Raw genomic sequence first — 20,215 nt, forward strand, 5'->3', positions numbered from 1 at the left:
CCAATCCCTCAGCTGTTCATGGCATGACTGCGAGTTCCCCGGCCCTGTCCGTTCTCTTTAGGCCCAGAACTCCGTCTACTGCAACGCTGGCGTGACTCCGATCCTCGAGTCCGTGCGCAGGCAGGAGGCCTGTGCAGCTACGAACGCGGCCCGTCGGGCGCAGCGCCTCGAAACTAGCCAGCTAGCTACATACAAGTACACAGGTCGTATTGTTTCTGGGCGCTCTGGCCTCGTTATGGTCGGGCTTTGTTCTTCAGGACTGCTGCATTCAATCGAGCATGCGACCCTCCCGCATCTTCCCCATGGCCCTTGCCATCGTTGAGGCCCTCTATTGGCGCCCGGAAGACCCTCACAGGCATTCTGGGTCGCCCAGAAACTTGTCTTATCACGGTTGGCCGAGTCTCGACCCTATGAGCCTACTCGCTTAGAGCCACTCCTCCGAACTAGGCCTTGACCGGTATCGATAACTTTCTTACCGCCAATTCGTGTGACTAACCAAGCCTCGCAATGCGTTGAACTATCGAAGATAGGATCCCATTTCCTGCTCTAGCGTCTCACACGCAGGGACAGACCATGGCGGGGGCCTAACTTTCTCTCCTAAGCCTCGCGAGCCCGATTATGCGAGGAATGTTTATATTCGAAGACCCTTGATATCGAGGGTCCATCTCCACTCTTTGTTCCCTTACAGCCTTGCTGCAAACAATGTCTGGATATCTCTTTGTCCGTGACGGCCACCCGTCTCGTCACCAAGTCAAATTCCAAGACAACGACCTCGATGATAACGAGTCCAATGGCAATGACATGGAGATGGATCCTTCCGGACAGCAAGAAACCCCTGCAAATGAGGCAGACGAGCAGATAAAAGAAGATGGGAAAAGTTCTGGCGATGGACCAAACCCGGCTTTTACCATTACAACCAACCGTACTGGAGATGAACCGGCCACTCCAAAGGATGGGCTGGTCCTGGGAGGTGGCCAAACGATCAAACTCATGCTTGTGCCGGACAAACCACCAGCACCACCACCCGCTCCGGCGAAAGAGAAGAAGCCTCATCCTCAGGCCAAGATGAAGAAGTTTTGGAAGAACTTCGATCCCGAGTACACTGGCAAAGTCACTCGCGTTCTACCCGACCGGATCACAGAGAAGGATCTCAGCGCCGTGACACTTGTCGGCGAGATCGCCCACAAGGCCATCAAGTCCTACGAGGATGCCAAGGCATCTTGTATTCGAGACGTGAAACGAATCATTAGGGAATGCCGAGCCTCGAACCAGAAATACACCGATTCTCACTGGGATATCGAAAGGGATCTGAAGATCACCAGGATCAGGGATTGCCTGGACGGCCTGATCATTGAGGATGACGACAAAGAATATCCGGCAGATGCAAAACGAGTCACAGTAAGTCTCTATATGCTTGGTAGGATGATCGCTCACCGGTTCCTAGGATATCTTCGACGAACCAAGGTTCTACGTGAATGGTGTCTCTTACGACGATATTCTGCAAGGATCGGCAGGAGATTGCTGGTTCTTGGCCGCCATTTCTACCTTGAGCTGCAATCAAGAATTCATTGATCGTGTTTGCGTGATCCAGGATCAAGCAGTTGGTGTCTATGGCTTCGTGTTCCACCGTGATGGTGAGTGGCACCAATGCATCATTGATGACAAGCTATATCTCCGGGCACCGGCATACGACGAGAGCGGGGATGTAGTTCTGGGACAATATGGAATCCGAAGGCCGGACCAGGAAGACCAGTACCAAGAACTTTTCCAGCGCGGATCCAAGTCATTGTATTTTGCTCAGTGCCGAGATCAAAACGAGACTTGGGTGAGTCTTCTCGAAAAGGCCTATGCTAAGGCGCATGGAGATTATGCTTCCATCTCCGGCGGACAAACCGGGGAGGCGATTGAAGACCTCACTGGCGGCGTCACGACCGAAATATATACCACCAACATCCTGGACACAGATGCGTTTTGGAAAAAAGAACTCAGCCGCATCGGAAAGGATTTCGTTTTCTCTTGTGCTGCGGCGCGCTGGCGCGAGTGGCGCCCATATCTGGTGGCGAACGAAAAGATCCGAGAGGAGCGTCGCTCTGGGATCGTGAGCCAACACGCTTATGCAGTCCTCGACACATATGAAGGCCATGGGCAACGGCTGGTCAAGATCCGCAACCCTTGGGGCCGAAAAGAATGGACAGGTGCCTGGAGTGACGGATCCAAAGAGTGGACCGCTGAGTGGTTGACAAGATTGAGCCACCAGTTCGGTGACGACGGTGTCTTCTGGATGACCTACAAGGATATGTTGAGCAAGTACAAATACATCGATCGGACCCGCATCTTTGGCTCTGACTGGCAAGTTGCTCAGCAATGGATGTCAGTGCAAGTGCCCTGGAGTACGCTGGACTACCAGACAAACCACTTCTCAATCGCTGTTCCCGAAGACACGGATGCGGTGATTGTACTCTCTCAGCTTGATGAGCGGTACTTCAAGGGATTGCAGGGTAAGTACAATTACACTATGCAATTCCGAGTGCAGAAAGACGACGACGACGAAGAGGAATACCTCGCTCGAAGTAAGATGAACTATGAGTTGATACGCTCTGTGAACGTCGAAGTGCGTCTGACCAAAGGTACTTATACTGTGCTGGTCAAAGTCGAGGCGCACGCCACTGGACGAGATGAGGTGGAGAATGTCATCAGAAAGAATATCCACCGACGAGACAAGATCACTCAAATCGGCAAACTGTACGATCTGGCTCATCAGAAGGGCCAGCTCCCTTCGTCCTCGTCGCCGTCGGGAGTTACCTCAAAGTCTGCATCTGGAACTTCAACTCCTGTCCCCTCTGGAGCCAGAACACCGTCCACCTCGTCCTCTTCTTCGGCGCCGGCAGCAGCGGACGAGGCCAAACAAGATTCTGACGACAATGAGAAAGACCCTAATCGCAACCCATGGAACGCAAGCTGCGTTGTTGGGCTTCGCGTCTACAGCAAGCAGCCGGATCTCGAGCTCAGGGTCGTCGTGCCGTCCAAGGAGGATGTCCACGAGATGCCGACACTTGACCGAGACGACGTGGCCAAGAGCGCGCTGGACGAGGTCCAAGCCGTTGCAGAGAAGGTAGAAGAGGTTGTTGGAGACAAGAAAGAAGGGGAAGAGGAAGGAGAAGCCGAAGACGAGAAGAAGGAAAATGACGAGGCGAACCCAGATGAGACAGAAACAAAGAAGGCCGTTACCCGAAGCGAGAGGCTAATTGTCGAGAGTGATGAGGACGAAGACGACGACGACGACGACGAGGAAGAAGAAGACGGCAGTGATGGTAGCGACGACAACGACGGTGACGAGTAAACATGGCGCTTGAAAGCCAGAGCGAGCGCCTGCATTTCAACTTTTGCGTTCCAGCAAGGCGCCAGGAGCATTCAGTTGCTGAAAGACTGACCAAATCTCCTGGGTAGGGAGAACCAGACTGTTCTCGCGTTCCCAGCGTTTTGTTACGGCGTTTTCAGCGTGTTGGTTATGAAGGATACTGGGCTGTTCCACTCATCTTGCGCCGCACCGCTGACTGGATGGCATATATCCGGCGGGCTCCAATTGAGAGTATGGGATCAGATACGTTTCATTTTGACTCACTCCAATCAGAACTATACAACAATATCCCCTCAATCAACCACCAACCCCATCCGCACCAGTGCACTGTCACACTGTCCAGTGTGTCTGAAGACCAAATCCCCAAGTCAAACAAGGGAAGAAAGGATCCTCCTGTACCGAGGAGTCCCTGGGCCTAGACCCGGTTTCGAAACTGGACTCAGGATCCGAAGGGGAGGCGGAATAGGCCCCTTGGTCCTCGGCATTTCCCTCTATGTATTTCATATCTTTACAGATACGTTTCCTCGTACCGTCTATAGTTTGTCTGCGGCCATAGCCTCACCAGCCAGCCAGCTACGATGGAAAGCGAAGAATTGCCTTTTGGTAGAAGATCATGTCTCGCTCGCCCTCGTCCTCTCATCTACCCATCATGCTCGACGTAGCGACACAAGTACACGGTAACCGTCCAAGTGTGAACGAGTGCCTGGTCACAGGATATTATAGGCTTATTTGGAACAGGTACCGACTACAGAGAATTGACAGTTTAGAGGCGGAGAGATGGGCGAGCCGAACATATCACGAGCGTGTTGATAAGGATAAGAACTTCCATACCATCCATCCATCCATCCATCCATCCATCCATTCGTCCATCCGGCTATATATCCTTTTGTGATTTCAGGGGTATTTGGACTGTAGCGGGACAAAAATCCACTGTGGCCTCCTAAGTAGCGATAACCCTGGCCTGGTGTATCTTGCCGGTGTAGTTTTCAGCTCCCTATCATTTCGAGTCCGACGGCGTATCATTAACATCCAAAATACTCACGCTGTGCGCACTGCCTGTGGTCTTGCGGCTCAGGGTTCCCATGCCACTGCCGCTGCTACTTCCCTTCGAACTCGACGTCGTAGAGCTCGCGGCTCGACTCCTCGCACCTCCTTCATCCAGACTCCCACCAGGGCCGGTAGCGGGCCGAATACTAGCGACCTCGGCACCCTCCAACAGCTCTTGATCTCTCTTGCCGATGCCCGTGTCCTTGTCATCATAATCCTCCTCGTCATCCTCGTCATCTCGATACGGCTTTTGCCCGTGCTCGCGAGCATTTCGCTCAAACTCCTTCTGTGCATCGTCCATACGCTTCCGCATTTCAGCCGCCATTCGCATGCCGTCATTCACAATGTTATCCAAAACACCTCGCAGGCCGCGAGAACCCGGTTCCACAACACCACCAGCACGGCCGACGTCAGGTAGAGTCTTGTTTGAGGGAGCGCCGTTCAACAAGTTTTTGACGGGAGTGCCTAGATTGGTGAAGGTAGTCAGATTTCCGGAGAGTGTATTGGTGGTTGACGCCAACGATAAGGAGCTCGCATTAGGAGGGAGATCGGCCAGACGGAAAGATTGAGGGAAGAAAGTCTCAAAGAACTGCTCGAGAAGTTCATCTGCGAGGATGACCATGCGAAAGGTCGGGAGGGTGATATGCAACGGCTTGTTGGGATCGAGGGCGAGGTTATGCGAGGCAGCGCGAGAGGAGGAGGATTTACGATTGTCTTGGGCGCTCGAGAGCGAGGGCGTATGTGGCGGGGTTGTCTCGGACAGGGGATCTTTCTCTGTAGGTTTCGGCGAGGCGACGGTTTTGTGATTAGATCGTGATTCGGTTAGATCAAGTAGGTCTTCTTCATCATTTGATCTGTCGGTGGTTGTCGCGTCGAGCTTCGGGCTTGCTGCACCCACAGCCTCATCTGGATCGGCGTATTCGAAGCATCTTCTGATGAAGGCACTGACGCTACCCAGAAACTTTTCATTGGTGCTCAATTTCAAGCCCTCCCTGGAGTCTGAAGCAGAGAGCGGAGAAGCCAGTCCATTGCTCGTGTCAGATGGGGTTATGGCACCGTCAAAACCACGCCGAGAAAGGAATAAGAGAGATTCAGACATCCTGAGGATGCCCTCCCGGTCGACTTTGCCCGTGCCGTCGTCGTCAAAGAGATCGAAGAACAGACTCATAGAATTCATGATGTCTGTAGTGCCTTTGAATTGAGCCAGGCCTCGAACTAGTTGTTGAAGCGTCATCTCTCCCTGATGTGACTCGTCCCATTTGCCGTACAAGCGTTGCATGAAGTCGTGGTCGGCGGGTTCGGGTCCTGATCCCCACTGGGACATAGTCTTACTCCGTTTCCTCTGACTTTGATTGGGGCTGGCAATCTCCTTACTGGGTGACGAGGGCGAGTCTGTTACAGCCCATTTGGCCGTGTTGGCCAGGAACTCTCTGAAGGCGTCATAGTCCATAGTCTGCAGCGGTGCAGTATTGCGGGCAGGCTCGTCGTAGTTACGAGATGAATGTTGTGGCCACAAACCGGGCCGCGCTCTCTGGTCTTGCTGCTTTCTTCTCTCTACCTCGCGAGCTTTGGCACGCTCTTGTCGCTCGGCCAGGACACCAAAGAATCTGTCGTATATGGCACTGAGATCCTCAGCGCTGAGTTTCTTGCTTTCTGGTCCCAAGTTCCGGATTGATGTCCGTTTGGCGAATGTTGCCAGCCCCTCCTTGACGCCGTCGATGTGTTTGTCTCTCAGCTCCTCAATACTGGCGTGCGTGATGCCGGCAAACTCCTTGAAAGCCGTCACCATGAGTTCCTGGAATTTGGTGATAGCCCTCAGCTTTTCGTTTTCTGAATGTGGATGCGCTGACTCGTCCAGTCTTGAGAAGTAGTTCTTGAGTATGGAGATAAAGGAGCCGTCATCGCTGACATCAAGTAATTCTTCTCCATTGATGCGGAGAATGGCCAGGCCAATCTGAAAGAGGACTTTCGGACCTTCGAGGAAAAACACGTCGAGCACCCGGAAAGCAAACACAAGGGGCATCGAGTTTATGTATAGTGACAAAAACCAGGGTAATGACACCACGGAAAGGTTGACGTCCGACTTGACCAGATGCTCCCAAAGAATAGGCATTGTCCGCTCGACGAGATTTTCGAAGACACGCTGATCTAAAAGAGTACCATACATGTCCTTCGAGTAGTATCCGGGAAGTAGTCTGTCGCACAACGCGCCGAGTGTGAAGAATGCCTGGGATTCTGACATGTAGATGAGTAGAGCAGCCACGACTATGTTCATGGCTTGACAGTAGCCGACTTCTTCATTGGTCCAGCTGTATGCGGTGAGGACGCGTCGGAGTCGTCCAATACCTTCTTCGCTCTGAAAGCCGGGATATTCTGGTAGACTCCGGTTCAGATCCTTCTCAATCTCGTCGATGGCCAAGGACTCCTTCCCGGTAAATTTGGCCAGCGTTTTGGCATAGAGGTTCGGATTCCTTAGCCGTGTGTAGAAGGAGCCGGAGCATATCTCCCATACTTCACCTCTCAACCGGTTGGGCAACCCAACACGGATCAGTTTGTGGAAAGTGGGCTGGCGTACTATCGTGGCATTTCGGCCATTCTCTCGCATGTACTCGCCCCAGAGTCTGATTTTACTCCGGTCCCTAAGTTTCCTGGCGTCTCCCGGGTATTTAAACAGCATCCCCAGTCCAGTGTCGGGCGGATCTGGCGGCGTGGTTCCTTCCTCTTTGGCCTTGAGCCGAGCGGGATCCAAGAGGTATTCCGAGTAGCATTGAGAGACTACAAGCCGCAGATTGTCCACCTCTTTCATGCCCTCTCTCAACCCTTTCTTCAGACCATCACAGAAGCGTTCACAGGCGATGCGACTACCGTCGAGGGTAAGGATGAGCTTGCGGGGAGGAGGTGGCACCGCTTTGGTCTTCTCGGTCGAAGGTTTCTGGACGGACTCGAAGGTGGTGAGGGCTAGCGAGAACTTGTCTTGATGGCTATTCAGCCTCTCGACTCTTCGTATAGAGCACAAGGGCAGAGTAAAGCCATGCCCTCCTGGTCCCGCGCCTTGGGTAGGGCCTGTGAAGGATGTGGATGATGTATGGCTTGCAGTAGGTAGGAAACTGGTTCGGATGGTCGAGAAGCACAGGAAGTGTTCACTCAAGTGCAGTTCGCCTAGGTATTTGTTGCCATTGTCCCTCGCTTTCTCTCCGGAGGTGATAGGGCCTCCCGCAGGCGTCGAGGGAAGAGGCAGGTATAGTTCAGCGGTAATCTCGTGCAAGGGATTTTGACCGGCGGGGAGTCTGAACTGATCCCGGAAAAGAGAAGCCTTTGACGGGCGGTTGTCATTGGTCGGGGACAGAGAGGACTGCTCAATGAACTTCTGTACAAACGAGCTTAACATGGCGCAGACGAGGGAGGCACAGGCTGGCCGTCAGCGAGACGTGGGTGTTGGGGCAAGGTCGCTTCCGCGTGTGGTGACAGCGCATGTCACGCTCTGCGCGGCATGTTCTGCTGGAGAGGCGGACGTAGGCTCTCTAGATGTCCTGGAGCATCTCAATACGAAGATACATGTCTGTGGTGGCCATCAGAAAGCATCCTGACGGATTGTTCCAGGAAGACGCCGGGGCCAAAAGCCAGAGCCCGCTTGGCATCCTGATTCTCTCCGAAAACGTTCTCTCGGTAACTGGGGAAATCTCAGCCTTATCGAGACTCGACAATCTACGTACACTGCGAGACTGACACCGGAAGACATTGGAAGAGATCTCCCATCGCCATGAACAATATCGAGACTCATTTCTCTAGCATAACTAATTATATGCAAGATCTGCCAATCCATATCTTCCACCATCATATAACCCGGGAGGAAAGCCCACGCTCGCTCATGACCAACATCAGGCGCCAGTGACCAGGACTCGTACCTATTTCATTCAGTCATGAACGTCCCATCCTTTGTCCGCCTCCTGAAACACCCGGAAACCCTCCAAATCACCATTGCTGCACAATGAGGTAGAACATGGCCCCCTGCCTAAGCCCCGTTATCCAAGAAGCGCCGCTGCTGATCTCAAGCCGGGTCGGTGGTCAACAACAATTCAACGACGACGTGGCTCTTTTCGTACTCGGGATGCTGCAAGACGATCTTCGGCGTTCGCGGGGCATTTCCAAAGTTCTTGAGACCGAGTCCATTAATTCCGCCTCCTAACATGGCCTGAGTCTGCGTTTGAGCTCCTCCTGAGCCGCCACCGCCGTCGTCGAGCAATTTGATGTCTTTCCCTGCGATCACTTGCTTCAGCCGGCCGTTTTGGGCGTCCCGTATCTCCACAAAGTCGTCGTCAACCAAGATCAGATACTGGTTGTAGAGAGATGCTGCTTTGGCTCGACCCACGAATTCCATCACTACTCCCCTTGAAATATCTCCATGTTTGTTAACATAGACGGCACATTCTTCGAAGGTAACCAAGAACTCCGCTTCTCCAAGCCGAAACATCCCCAGTGGCTTAAGGTCTTTGATCCGAGTTGCAATAGAACTAAGATGGGCTTGTGTCTCTGGCTGATCGCTTCGCAGGTTCGGCACACTCCATGTTTGTTTTTTCTCCAAGGTCAGCACTTCCACCCCCCTTGCAGTCGATATGGCCAAGCTCGACTGGAACAAGTTCAATCCGTAGCATTCGGCGGGAATATAAAACTCGTCATACTCTCGGAAGAATTCTGTCTGCCCTCGCCGTGACGCCGAGGGCAAGAACCGTGATCGGCTAGTAGTGCTCTTTTGAAGGACAGGTTCGAGGACCTTGAACGTGGATGCTATACCATCCCTCTTCTTGTAGAACACCAGTGTCCGCTCTTTCATCCTGCCTGTCACGAAGAAGCCAATATCCTTGGAGCCAGACAACTTCTGCGGCGCTTTCCGGCTCGAGGAGTCATTTTGGGCGACTGGATTGCCCGTGGGCGGACAAACAACGTCGAGATGGTACGCAATAAGAGCCTTGTCTGATATGAGCAAAAAGAGGTTGAACTCTTCTAGTACTGCGATTTGAGTCACTCGTTGCATTTGAATAGCCTACAAGAAGTTAGTCGAGTGAGAACTCATCCCAGAATAGACTCACCCTGACCCACCCCCGAGAATTTTGATACTCGGAGATGTACACGCCGTAGTCGGTTCCAATCGCGCACATAAGCCGACCGTATGGCTGGTTGAATACTGTGGCGCAGTTGACAGGAGCCCGGCAAACCGGTGCAGGTCGGCCCTGGCCTTCAAACTTCTTCTCGGCTTCTCGAATAGCCCTGTCCAAGGGGGTTCCCTTGATGAGGATCCGCTTCGCGGGATACGTAATGCCCTCATAGCCGAATGCAGTGTCCGCCAGTACTCGCAGCTTGAATGGCTCGGCATTTTGAGAATACAATGCCTCAGCATGCCTTGTTTTAGCCTGAATTATAGCCTCGCACCAGTCCTGCCGATTTTGAGCACTAGGTGCGTAGAGCGTGTAGGTTTCGGTCTTGCCAAGGTGCTTGACACGGAAAGGGTACATGATTTTCTCCTCTTTGGAACTGCTCGACTCCAGTGTAGTGATGGGAACCATGCTCTGGCTTGCATTGCCAGATCCTATCGAGAGACTGGTATTTGTATGTGTCAATGGACCGGGAGTTCCGCCACTAGCAGTGGACTGCGCTCTTGTAAGTCGATTATCAGGCGTTACTTGGCCTCGGGGTGCAACAGTTGTGGTGACCGCTCCGATCCCTTTCATCGAAGACTTCACCACTGCAGGGTCGTTAGAGCTCTCAAGGACAAGCAAATCCATCGGTATCGGGACTTTTGAGACGTCGTAATATCCCTCCCTGCGATCACGGCTGAGAGGCTTCGCTAGGACCAGATAGTGATCGAAAAGAATAGCGTGCGTTTCGACCCATTGAAAGCCTTTGCCTCCAGCACGCTGCAAGTCGCCCCGGAAGATAATTTCTCTCCCTAGATGATCGAGATTTAGTTCAACTTCCTTCTCCATTGGTGGTCGAAGCCTCAATTTGGTTTGCATTTCGATCAATTCCATCTTCTTGGTCATTTCCGCAAACTTGGAATCACATTCGAAAGTGGCCGCTCGAATCTCGTCCAAAGCATAGGCCAAGTTGGCTTTCTCCTCGGAGTCTTTCAACATGTTCTTTTGGACAGTAGAAAGTAACAGGCTGTAGCGTTGCAGCCTGGTAATTGGGGCCTTCAAGTAATTATCCCATCCTAGTCTGTTTGATCGCTTATCCTCGCGGGCCTGGTCAAGGAAGTTTTTGAAGGGAATGTTTCGTTCGGCTTCACGCCGCATGAGGTAATCCGCTCGAGGAAAGTTCGAAGCGTACTCCACATACACAGGCCTCGCTTTTCGAATCCATTCACGGAAGATGTCGCTGAAGCCAACGATCCAGGGCCCCTGCTCGGTCTGTCGATACTTGAGCTGGCCTAGGAGGTAGTCTTGGTTGACTTTCTTGACCTTGTCCACGCCGCCAAACACTTCTCTGAGGAATGTCGGCAATTTCTTGGTAGGTATAATAGGCGGTTGCGCCCCAGAAAGCCGATCTCGGTAAAGAACTCTGAGCACATCCAGCTGGCTAATGTAAAGGTCCTCACTGGTGACAATTTCGTGCAGGACATTTTGGCGCTCAATTTCTTTCCTGTCGTGCGTTTCGACGTCCTCCTTCTTGAGCTTGTAGAATGTTGCCCAATCTTCAGACTTCTTCTCAACTGGGAGGCTGTCGAGATCGAGTTTCTTGAGAGTCCGCATGCAGTGATAAGAGTAACATCGCCCACGGGTATGGTACAAGTGCAATTTCGAAGAGTAACATCCGGTGCCTGTCAGCTGATATAGCACGCCGGACGTCGTTCCAGGCCCAAACTTGACCCATTCCTCCTCTCTCACGAGAGCATTTGCATCCAACATTTCTTTGACCACTCGTTCTCCCAAAGATTCAGCCTCTGTAATGTACATTGTTGGCACCTTATTCATGAAAAGTGCAACAATGCCTTCAACAATGTTATTTTCCTTCAGATCGACTTCTTCCTCAGCCAGCTCTCTGATCCATGCCAAGATCGAGCTCAGTGCCCAAGGTTCCGAACATTTCTTAAATTGATCAGCCGTCAGTTTGGATGGGTTGTACCGCTTCCGTGGAATAGCTGGAAGATCCAGTGCTACCGCAGATTGCGGACTGGAAATGTCATACAGGTCCGACATCGGTCTCCCCTGCTGCCGTAAAAGCCTTTGACGGTCTGCATCTGTTTTCGAGCGGTTAACCTGTTCGGCCCTAGGGGCACTTCGTGTAGAGGACAACGACGTAGATCGAGGAACACTTGCCGGACTCAGTAGTGCGTTGGGATAGGCATCTGGCGCGGTAGGATACGTGCGTGAATTTGGATCAGTGTATTGGGAGAATCGACTTTGTTGAGTGTAAGTACCGGCAGGCATCAGATGTGGTATTCGCAGCGCCGAGTCTGAGAGCGAAGGGGGAGGTGGAAGTGGACGCTGCTGGCTCATGCCAGGGTGGAAGAAGAGGTCCGGCATTTCTTCTCGTGATGGACTTGAGCTTGCCGAAGTCCGGTTAGTTTCTGCCTCAATCATGGTCGATTCGTCTCCGTCTTCGTAGCTCAACCGCCTGGGGTGCGGGCTGGGTTCTGTCAGACCTCCTGTGCCCCCGGTGTCCACGCGAGCAACATTAGGCGTAGAAGAGAAGGGATGAACGCTCTCTAGTGGCGGGATCGACTCAAACCCGCTCGTCTGTGACTCCCTTCCCTCCGAGGAGACGCCAGAGCTACGCACTGAACTCATTCTGGTGTTCAATCGCCCATAGAGCTCACTTTGCGGCATGGCCGTTGCGGCAGCCGCATAGTTGGACACAACAGTTTCGCCATAAGTCATGTCAGGCGCATACCCTCCACCAGCGAGACTTAAATCACCGTAACCGGCATAATCGCTATCGCTGCTCTGCTCCTGGGACGAAAGTCTGGCGGCCGCTTCATCCGCACGTGGCTGGCTTGGAAAGAGGGTAGCCGAACCACTACGCCGGCGCGCATCTTCTGCCCTTTCTTGTTCATCCAGGGCTTGCATGGCAGCGAGCCCGGCAGCAGCCTCAGCGTCACTGTCGTCGGTGAAGGCTCCATAGTTGATGTAGGCATCTCCGGTGGAGGCGATATTCCCATTGAGATGCGTTGGCGCCTCGTCTGGAGAAAGTTGTGGTCTGGGCGATGCCTGTTGGAACATGGCATCTGGTCGCTCGTCCCTCGAATTGCGGTGTCTGTAGTCGCTGCCTGACCTTGTATGTCTCGAGGTTTGTCCTATCGCCTCGTCAAGATCTTGCATCAAATCATCATAGCCTGTCGAAGCAGTGTTGCGGGCTCCACTATTCCGCGATCCTGTAGAGTTGAAATAGTCACTGTCTGGCTCTGGCTCTGACGGAAGGCCTGGAAGTGATCTGCCCTGGGGATGACGGTCGAGAGTACCCATACGCTGAGGGGACCTGTTGGAAGGTTGTCTGCTCGGCGGCGTAGGAATGGAGGGTTGAGGTGAAGCAGATTGGTTGCTCATGCGGCTCGCAAATGACGAATTGCGGTTGATGTCAGGAGACGAATAAGCCGTGAGGGTTGCGTTTGGGTAAGTCGCCGACGAGCCCGTAGGATAGGTATATGTCTCTTCTGGTATGCTTGACGTCCTTCCGTGCGGCGGTGGCGCAGGCGCTGGAGGAGAATAAGTCGACGAGGCTCCGTAATGTTGGACAGGGTATTGCTGGGATATATCGTGCTGGTACGCACCGTAGGCTTGTGGGTTGGGAAATGCGACTGCCTCAGACCGAGGAGGTGGCGGGAGCGGTTGGGATGAAGAGTAGTTATATTGAGAGTTCGCATCGTAGGATCCGTAGCTGTTGTAGACAGAGGTGCGACGAGTGAGGTTCTGGTCGCCGTACGCAGCCGGGACATACGGCTGATAGGTGCTTGTGGGATGGGCAGATTGGGGAGCTGCATAGAGTTGTGGATTGTAAGAGGCCTGCTGCTGCTGCTGCTGTTGATGATACTGAGCGGGATTGTACGGTGCGTGAGCGGGCACCGCAGACTGATATTGATGCTGGTACCCGCCCAATGCTGCATGTTGGGTATTTGTCCGGAATGGCATCGTGGCCGAGGATTGCACGCTCGCCGACATAGCTCGATTCACTGGAGGGCTCGCGGCCGCTCCTGTGAGCGGTGGAGCATATGAGTTGTGTCTTTGTGTTCCGCGCGGCTGCTCTTCTCCATCGAAGTACCTTTCGTCGTCTCCCGCATCGAAACTCGGCGAGCGCTCTAGAGGCCTTGGAGGATATATGGATGGTGAGCCGTAGGGAACATGGCCACTATTCTGGCCGGACGAAGGGTGGTTGCCGGACGGGTAGTAAGGCTGCCCATTTTGGTGGTAGCTGGCCATGGTCAGCGCAGCTGTTGGAATATGCGATCGGGAGGTGAGAGGGCGGAGTCAACGCAGAGTCGGCTCTGGAGGTCGCTGGGCATATTCGAGATCCCTCAAATGCCAACAGCACGAATCACTCTGCGGGAGTTTGTGATGTGCTGCGCCGAGTCATCGGTGACAATCTTAGAGGTGCTGAGATCGCAAGGCAGCCTGAGGACAGGGACGAGGGAACCGGCCGCGAACGAGTGTGCAATGGGTAGGCTGTTCGGAGGATGGGACTAATATCAGAGCGATGCCGCAATGAGCGCTAAGATGTAAATAACAGCGAGATGAGTGGTGTATGATCCATTTGAACAATATTGAGCGGACAGATGCGGTCGAATGCTGCCAGCCCGGGCAATGTCGCAGACGTGTGGTGCTGGTGCTGTGGTGTGCTGGCTGTCAGCGGGATGCGGACAATAATGATACAAGGACTTGGCTTTTTGGTTAGCATCGGGGAATAAGGCTGCCGAAGAGCCCATGGTCCATGGTCCCTCGTCCACCTGCAACCACTGGCATCACAGGCACTGCAGGCACCGTTTGGCACCGGATTGGGGACTCGCCTCTGGGTGGCCTCTAAAGTAGTGCCATCCCAAGGCTGATTGGTGCCTGACGCCCCGTTAGAACGCCAAACTGGCCCCCCCTTCTGACTGTACTGAGCGAGGTGAGGTACAGCTACTCCTACTGCACCCTTCCAGGCGTCTCAATGGGTGCCAAAGCCAGATCCTGCGACATTTAATCTTGTTACTTTTTGTGAGATGGATGCCATCCCAACTGCGGTTTCTCCATTCTTCTATAATACCAGCAATGGCCCGGGTCTCATCATCCTCCGAAAGCCAATGTCAATTCTCGTGGCCAAAGGAGTTCAATCCCCTGCGATATGATGCAGCCAAACATGCTCGGCTACCTAACCAGGCACGCCAGGGCTTGAGAGGTGATGCCGCAATGTTCGGTGTCGTTTCCAAGCCCACAACTCGCGCATGCAGCAACTCGCTCCCCCTTCCTCCTCTCGGTCTCCTCGATCCAACTCAAGACTCCTTCTGTTCTCGCATAGTCTTCAATACTCCTTCAGCAACTCGTACCCCTTCGAGACCTGCTGGAAACCCGCAATAGATGGCAACCTGCATCAGAGTCTCTCGAATCTCCACCTCGCTCGCCCCATTGTGAACCGCACCCCTCACATGCACAGCTAGCTCAGTCATCCGGTTCAACGCACAGAGCATGGCGATATTCAGCAAGCTCCTGGTCTTACGTTCTGCATCTCAATGTTAGCCTGTACCAGTTGAAAAAAATTCTGTCGCCAGGTCTCCTCTAAATATGAAACAGACTTGTAAGAAAGGGAGAGGGATTCACCAAGTCCCGGCCGGGCCCAGATCATTCCCCATCCCACCTCCGTAGCCAGGTCTTGCATCGGCCGAGCGAAGCCAGACGAGTTGTTTTGAAGAGAGCGCTGGACATGTTCGGTGCCAGCAACTTCGGTTCGGATCTGAAACCCCTGCTCGTAGAAGAGCTTGTGGGCTTCGGCCACGCTATTCTCCTGTGCGTTCGACATGGCTGTAGACAGATAGGGTCCAGTGCACAGTTCGCGAATCTCTCAGCAAGGTTGACGGAAAGGTCTCAGGTCTCAGGACAGGTCTGCGGTCAAACGAACGACAATGCAAAACCGAGGTCGCCCGGATAAGCCCCACTAACCTCAGTGTGTTCGAAGTTGGAACTGATCAGACACAGTTTCGACGCCTGTCGATGGCCGGATTGACCTCTGATCGCCTGGGGCGCGCTCTAATGCGGGGCTACGACGGTGGCTGCGCCTTGGTGTTGGGAAAAAGTTAGCAAGGCTGCATTGCATGTTGGAGTCCTGTACTCGGTACGGAGTACTCTGTGAGGGGAGTTCATCGTCTGCGGTCGAGATACATACACCCAGACCATGCGTCGATCTGTCATGCGCTCATCCCCCAGCTGCTTCATCAGTACACTAGCACTCCTGTATGACCACAGAGAAGCAACAGGACGCAAGATTCCCCAATCCCTACGTTTCTATCCGACTTACAGAGGGACAAATACACCAAGCACTGCCCCACCTCCTACTGGCGAGGGCAGCCTATTGCCCACCATCGACATGCTCGTGGCTCTCTCCACATCCGGAGAATCCCCCCATAAGCTTCGGCATGGGTTCAACATGGTGTTGCATCTCCTGATATTGATGGCACATGGAGAATGATCGCGGGGCTTGAGCCTGCCTGGCAAGATATAAGAACGAAAACACAATAAAAAAAAATCCAAACCAAAATATCGTCCACTCATTGCTTCGTGCCCTTTTCCTCGGACTTGTATACCCCTCTCGCGTGTTTTGCTACCTTCAACATATTGGTCTATCGAAATGTCACCCTCTGAGAAGCCATGGACAATCATTGTCGGTGCTGGTCCGTCAGGCTTGCTTCTGGGTCTGATGCTGGCAAAGAAAGGTGTCACTGTCCATGTCCTGGAAGCTTCTGGCGAACTGGACGACTCTCCCCGCGCCGCGTATTACGGCCCTCCGGCTGCCTATGAGTTACGGCGTGCTGGGGTCATTGATGACGTGCGAAAGGAAGGGTTTGATCCAGTCAAGACATGTTGGAGAAAACTCGACGGCACATATCTTGCTGGTTTCGATAACACCCTTATGCACGAAGATCCAGATCGACTGGCGTGCCTGCCATTGGCCCAGCTCGACCGCTTGCTCTACAGACACGCTGTTCAGCAACCCACGCTGAAAGTGTTCTTCAACCACAAAGTGGTGGATATCGGACAGGACGACGACAAGGCATGGGTGGATGTTGAAACCCCTGAGGGACAGAAACGGCTCGAGGCAGCGTACATTGTGGGCTGTGATGGTGCATCGAGCATAGTCAGAAGAAAGTTGTACGGTGCAAAGGATTTCCCTGGCTATACCTGGGATAAACAGATCGTGGCGACCAATGTAAGTCGATGTGCTCATGTCTCAACGCCGTTTCTCATTGGTGTCTAGGTGGCCTACCCGTTTGAAAAATTTGGATATGACGATGCCAATTTCTTCATCCACCCAGAGCACTGGCATATGGTTGCTCGTCTCACCAAGAACGCGGATGGCAGCGGCTGGTGGCGTGTCAGCTACGGCGAGATCTCTGGACTCACTCGAGAAGAGCTGATCGCGCGGCAACCCATGAAATACGAAGCCATGTTGCCCGGCCACCCCAAACCAGGAGAGTATGATCTTGCAGCGATCAGCCCGTACAAGATCCATCAGCGCTTGGTGGAAAAGATGCGAGTTGGCAGGTTTATGCTCGCTGCAGATGCTGCACACAGTAAGTCTAACAAGACGCTGCAGAACGTGATGCTGACGCTTCCCCCTAGTATGCAACCCTTTTGGCGGTCTTGGACTGACAGGTGGTCTCGTGGATATCGGGGGTCTATATGATTGCTTGATCGGCGTTTACGAGGGCAAGGCGGATGAAAGTATACTCGACAAGTACTCGGAGATGCGGCGACAGAGGTATCAGACAGTCACGGATCCCATTTCCACGGACAACATCAAGCGACTGTATGACCAGGACCCGGACAAGGCTCTCGAGAATGACTCGTTCTTGAAGATGCTCAAGGACATGGAAGGCGACGTGGAAGCTCAGCGAGAGTTTATGCGGTCACCAATGGCGCTTCGATATGACTTTACTCAACATTACAACACCAGCGAAGCAAAGAACGGGAGTCAGGAAAGCGGTGTCAAGACCGGAGCAGTCACATCACACGTGGAGCAGGTTGCTGTAACGGGAACAGATTGAGCCACGCAGACATGAAAGGGGTTCAGAAAGGGTGATTGTACTATGCCCAGAATCTCCTCAGTCTTGACATGAGCCATCTGGTGCGCCATCATAACCGGTGACGGTTCTATATTGGCTTCTGGGAGGCGTGGATCTGCAGTCGGCTTTGAGGGGGCCTTAGAGAAGCCATGTGGTAAAGTGATATATCATAGCCTTGGTCGCGACGGTGGAGTTTGCGACGATAGCAAGCTGTTTCTCGAGAGGACAATAACATCTTTGACAGCTCTCGAGCGAGCGAGCAAGCGAAGAGAAAAGCCCCAATGTAGCTGGGCGAGCTGGGGTTCGTCCCCTCTCGATGGCTCGATCGTCAGTGGGTGCATTAGCGAACAAGTAGCGTCATTTGCGCATGTATACGTCATTTGAAGTGCGAGTCCGCATTGGCCGGAAGGCGCAGTCTCTCTTTCCCATGCTGCAAGTTCGCCATCAAAAAGTCTAGACGCAGCTCTCACCATCCGCTCAAGTCGCTGCTAGAGGCCAATTTGGGGTCTGAGATCTTGGTTCATTGTCGGAAGATTGTTGCAAGGAGATTTCTTGTGTCTTGTGCTCGACGTTCGAATTCTGTCTATAACTTACTCTCTCGCTGGGTGCGCCTCTGGCTCTCGCACCCCCGCCGCAGGCAACCCTCTCGCCTTCCTGATGAATGCTTGATCCACAACCATGAAGCCCTCGGATCATGGGCCTCTTCTCCGTCGCAAGTCTTCGACTCCTCACTACCAGACGTTTGGCGGCATATCACCTCCCAAATCTCGAGGGCGACCGTTGTCCGATTCTTCCAACTCGTCCAGCCACGACCTGCACAATGGAGAAGACAATCACCACCACCACAGCTCGCCGCTGCCGAAGAAACAGATGGCCATCCTAGCGGTCATAGCTCTATGCGAACAGACTGCACTCAATTCTATCAGCCCCTACCTACCTGCGATGGCCTCGACATTTCCTGAGGTGAATCCCGGACAAGTGGGCATGTATGTGGGGTTGATCGCTTCTGCCTTTGCGCTCGCGCAGTTGGCGACAAACTTCTTCTGGGGGTGGTTGTCTGATCATATTGGAAGAAAGCCGGTAATCTTGATGGGCACAATATTTACGGCGGCCTGTTTTGTGGCGTTCGGATTTGTGAAGACACTGCCACAAGCAATTGTGGTCCAAGCGTTTATGGGGCTGTTGAATGGGAATCAAGGTGTTGTCTCTACCTGCCTTGGTGAGATCACCGATCGAAGCAATCAATCACGGGCTTTCACCTATCTCCCTGTCATCTATGGCCTTGGAGGTATCACCGGCCCCGTCATCGGCGGTGTGTTGGTGTTTCCCAGGAATCCCTTCGACAGATCCAAGCCGAATCCGTACCCTTATCTTACACCGAACCTCCTGTCCGCAGCGATCCTCTTGATAGACTTCGTTTTGACGTCAATCTTCCTCGAGGAAAGCTTAGAAGAGGCACAATATCTCCAGCCGCTGGGATCCAGAGTTCGGAACCTCTTTACATGGCTTTGGCAGTTCACCTCTTCCAGCAGACCTCACTACCTGCGGCGAAAGGGTAAGAGCCATCAAAGCCCAACCCACCAAAACGGTCTTGCCGAGCTCTCGGACGACGAAGATACGGATGGCGGCGCGGAAACCCCCGGCTTCCTCCCTGCTTCAGATGAATTGAAGAAGAAAGACGTGCTCAACCGGGACACCATCCTCCTCCTTGTGACATACCTCATTTTCCAACTGTCCAACATTTCCTTCAACTCGCTCTATCCCATTTTCGCTCAAGCCTCACCACCCACCGGCCGAAATCTAGACCCAGAGGAGATCGGCCTGTCGCTCGCGTTTGCTGGAGTGGTGACCATTCTTTTCCAAATTGGTATTTTCGGAAAGTTGCGGGATATGATGGGAAATAGATGGGCTTACAGAATTGGGTTGGCTGGATTTGTGATTGCCTACGTCTTGATGCCCTGGGTCGGTTATAAAGACGATGCCGACGGCAATGTGGGTACACGTGGTGCGGCATGGCTATGGCTAGAGATTTGCATTGTACTCCTTATCAAAACTGTCGCAGCGGTAGGCGGTCTTACCAGCGCTCTGTTGTTGGTAAGTCTTTCTGCACGGCGGAGGCGAATATTCCACTGACTATACACAGATCACCAACTCGGCTCCTAATCACTCGGTTTTGGGAACCCTCAATGGCCTTGCACAGACCCTGTCAGCTGCGGGTCGAGCGGTTGGCCCGTTCGTTTCAGGCGGTCTTTTCTCACTCGCCACTCGAGTCCATCCTAAAGGAGAAGCCCTTGCTTTTGGCATCTTTGGTGGTATCTCATTCATCGGTTTCTTGTTAAGCTTCGGTATTCGATCACCCAACTTGGAGGCTGAGGGATGGGACTCGGAGAACGAAGATGAAGATGACGATGACGGGTCTGACAAGTCGGAGGATGAAGAGGCTTGAGGGTCGTTGGACCTTCCAACTCAAGCACGATGGGTGAACATTCGAAGTCGGATTTTAGGCAGTATCCAAGCAGCGATGGCGTTTGACGAAGACATGAAAAAATGGGCAATGGCCATGCAGT

The 20,215-nt window shown here is 53.2% G+C and overlaps 6 protein-coding genes across 6 annotated transcripts; 3 read left to right on the forward strand and 3 right to left on the reverse strand.

The window, feature by feature from the left end:
- Positions 1-254: 254 nt before the first annotated feature.
- PV07_07094 (uncharacterized protein) lies at positions 255-3,978 on the forward strand. The gene is made up of 2 exons (XM_016394147.1): positions 255-1,398; positions 1,445-3,978. Exons 1-2 carry the CDS (start codon positions 703-705, stop codon positions 3,338-3,340), a joined length of 2,592 nt encoding a protein of 863 aa, XP_016247566.1. The 5' UTR covers positions 255-702; the 3' UTR covers positions 3,341-3,978.
- On the reverse strand, positions 3,976-7,993 carry PV07_07095 (uncharacterized protein). The gene has a single exon (XM_016394148.1). It carries the CDS (start codon positions 7,791-7,793, stop codon positions 4,356-4,358), a length of 3,438 nt encoding a protein of 1,145 aa, XP_016247567.1. The 5' UTR covers positions 7,794-7,993; the 3' UTR covers positions 3,976-4,355.
- Positions 7,994-8,106: 113 nt separating this feature from the next.
- On the reverse strand, positions 8,107-14,237 carry PV07_07096 (uncharacterized protein). The gene is made up of 2 exons (XM_016394149.1): positions 9,493-14,237; positions 8,107-9,446 (listed from the first exon to the last, which is right to left on the reverse strand). Exons 1-2 carry the CDS (start codon positions 13,813-13,815, stop codon positions 8,454-8,456), a joined length of 5,316 nt encoding a protein of 1,771 aa, XP_016247568.1. The 5' UTR covers positions 13,816-14,237; the 3' UTR covers positions 8,107-8,453.
- A 329-nt stretch (positions 14,238-14,566) lies between these two features.
- On the reverse strand, positions 14,567-15,533 carry PV07_07097 (uncharacterized protein). Its single transcript, XM_016394150.1, has 2 exons — positions 15,190-15,533; positions 14,567-15,091 (listed from the first exon to the last, which is right to left on the reverse strand). Exons 1-2 carry the CDS (start codon positions 15,386-15,388, stop codon positions 14,865-14,867), a joined length of 426 nt encoding a protein of 141 aa, XP_016247569.1. The 5' UTR covers positions 15,389-15,533; the 3' UTR covers positions 14,567-14,864.
- A 466-nt stretch (positions 15,534-15,999) lies between these two features.
- Positions 16,000-17,912, forward strand: PV07_07098 (uncharacterized protein). The gene is made up of 3 exons (XM_016394151.1): positions 16,000-16,792; positions 16,841-17,156; positions 17,206-17,912. Exons 1-3 carry the CDS (start codon positions 16,214-16,216, stop codon positions 17,628-17,630), a joined length of 1,320 nt encoding a protein of 439 aa, XP_016247570.1. The 5' UTR covers positions 16,000-16,213; the 3' UTR covers positions 17,631-17,912.
- Positions 17,913-18,326: 414 nt separating this feature from the next.
- Positions 18,327-20,094, forward strand: PV07_07099 (uncharacterized protein; the record flags this gene model as incomplete). The annotated part of the gene is made up of 2 exons (XM_016394152.1): positions 18,327-19,742; positions 19,792-20,094. 2 exons carry the CDS (start codon positions 18,327-18,329, stop codon positions 20,092-20,094), a joined length of 1,719 nt encoding a protein of 572 aa, XP_016247571.1.
- Positions 20,095-20,215: the final 121 nt, after the last annotated feature.

This window comes from Cladophialophora immunda (assembly GCF_000835495.1).
Source record: "Cladophialophora immunda strain CBS 83496 unplaced genomic scaffold supercont1.4, whole genome shotgun sequence".
NCBI classification, from domain to species: Eukaryota; Fungi; Ascomycota; class Eurotiomycetes; order Chaetothyriales; family Herpotrichiellaceae; genus Cladophialophora; species Cladophialophora immunda.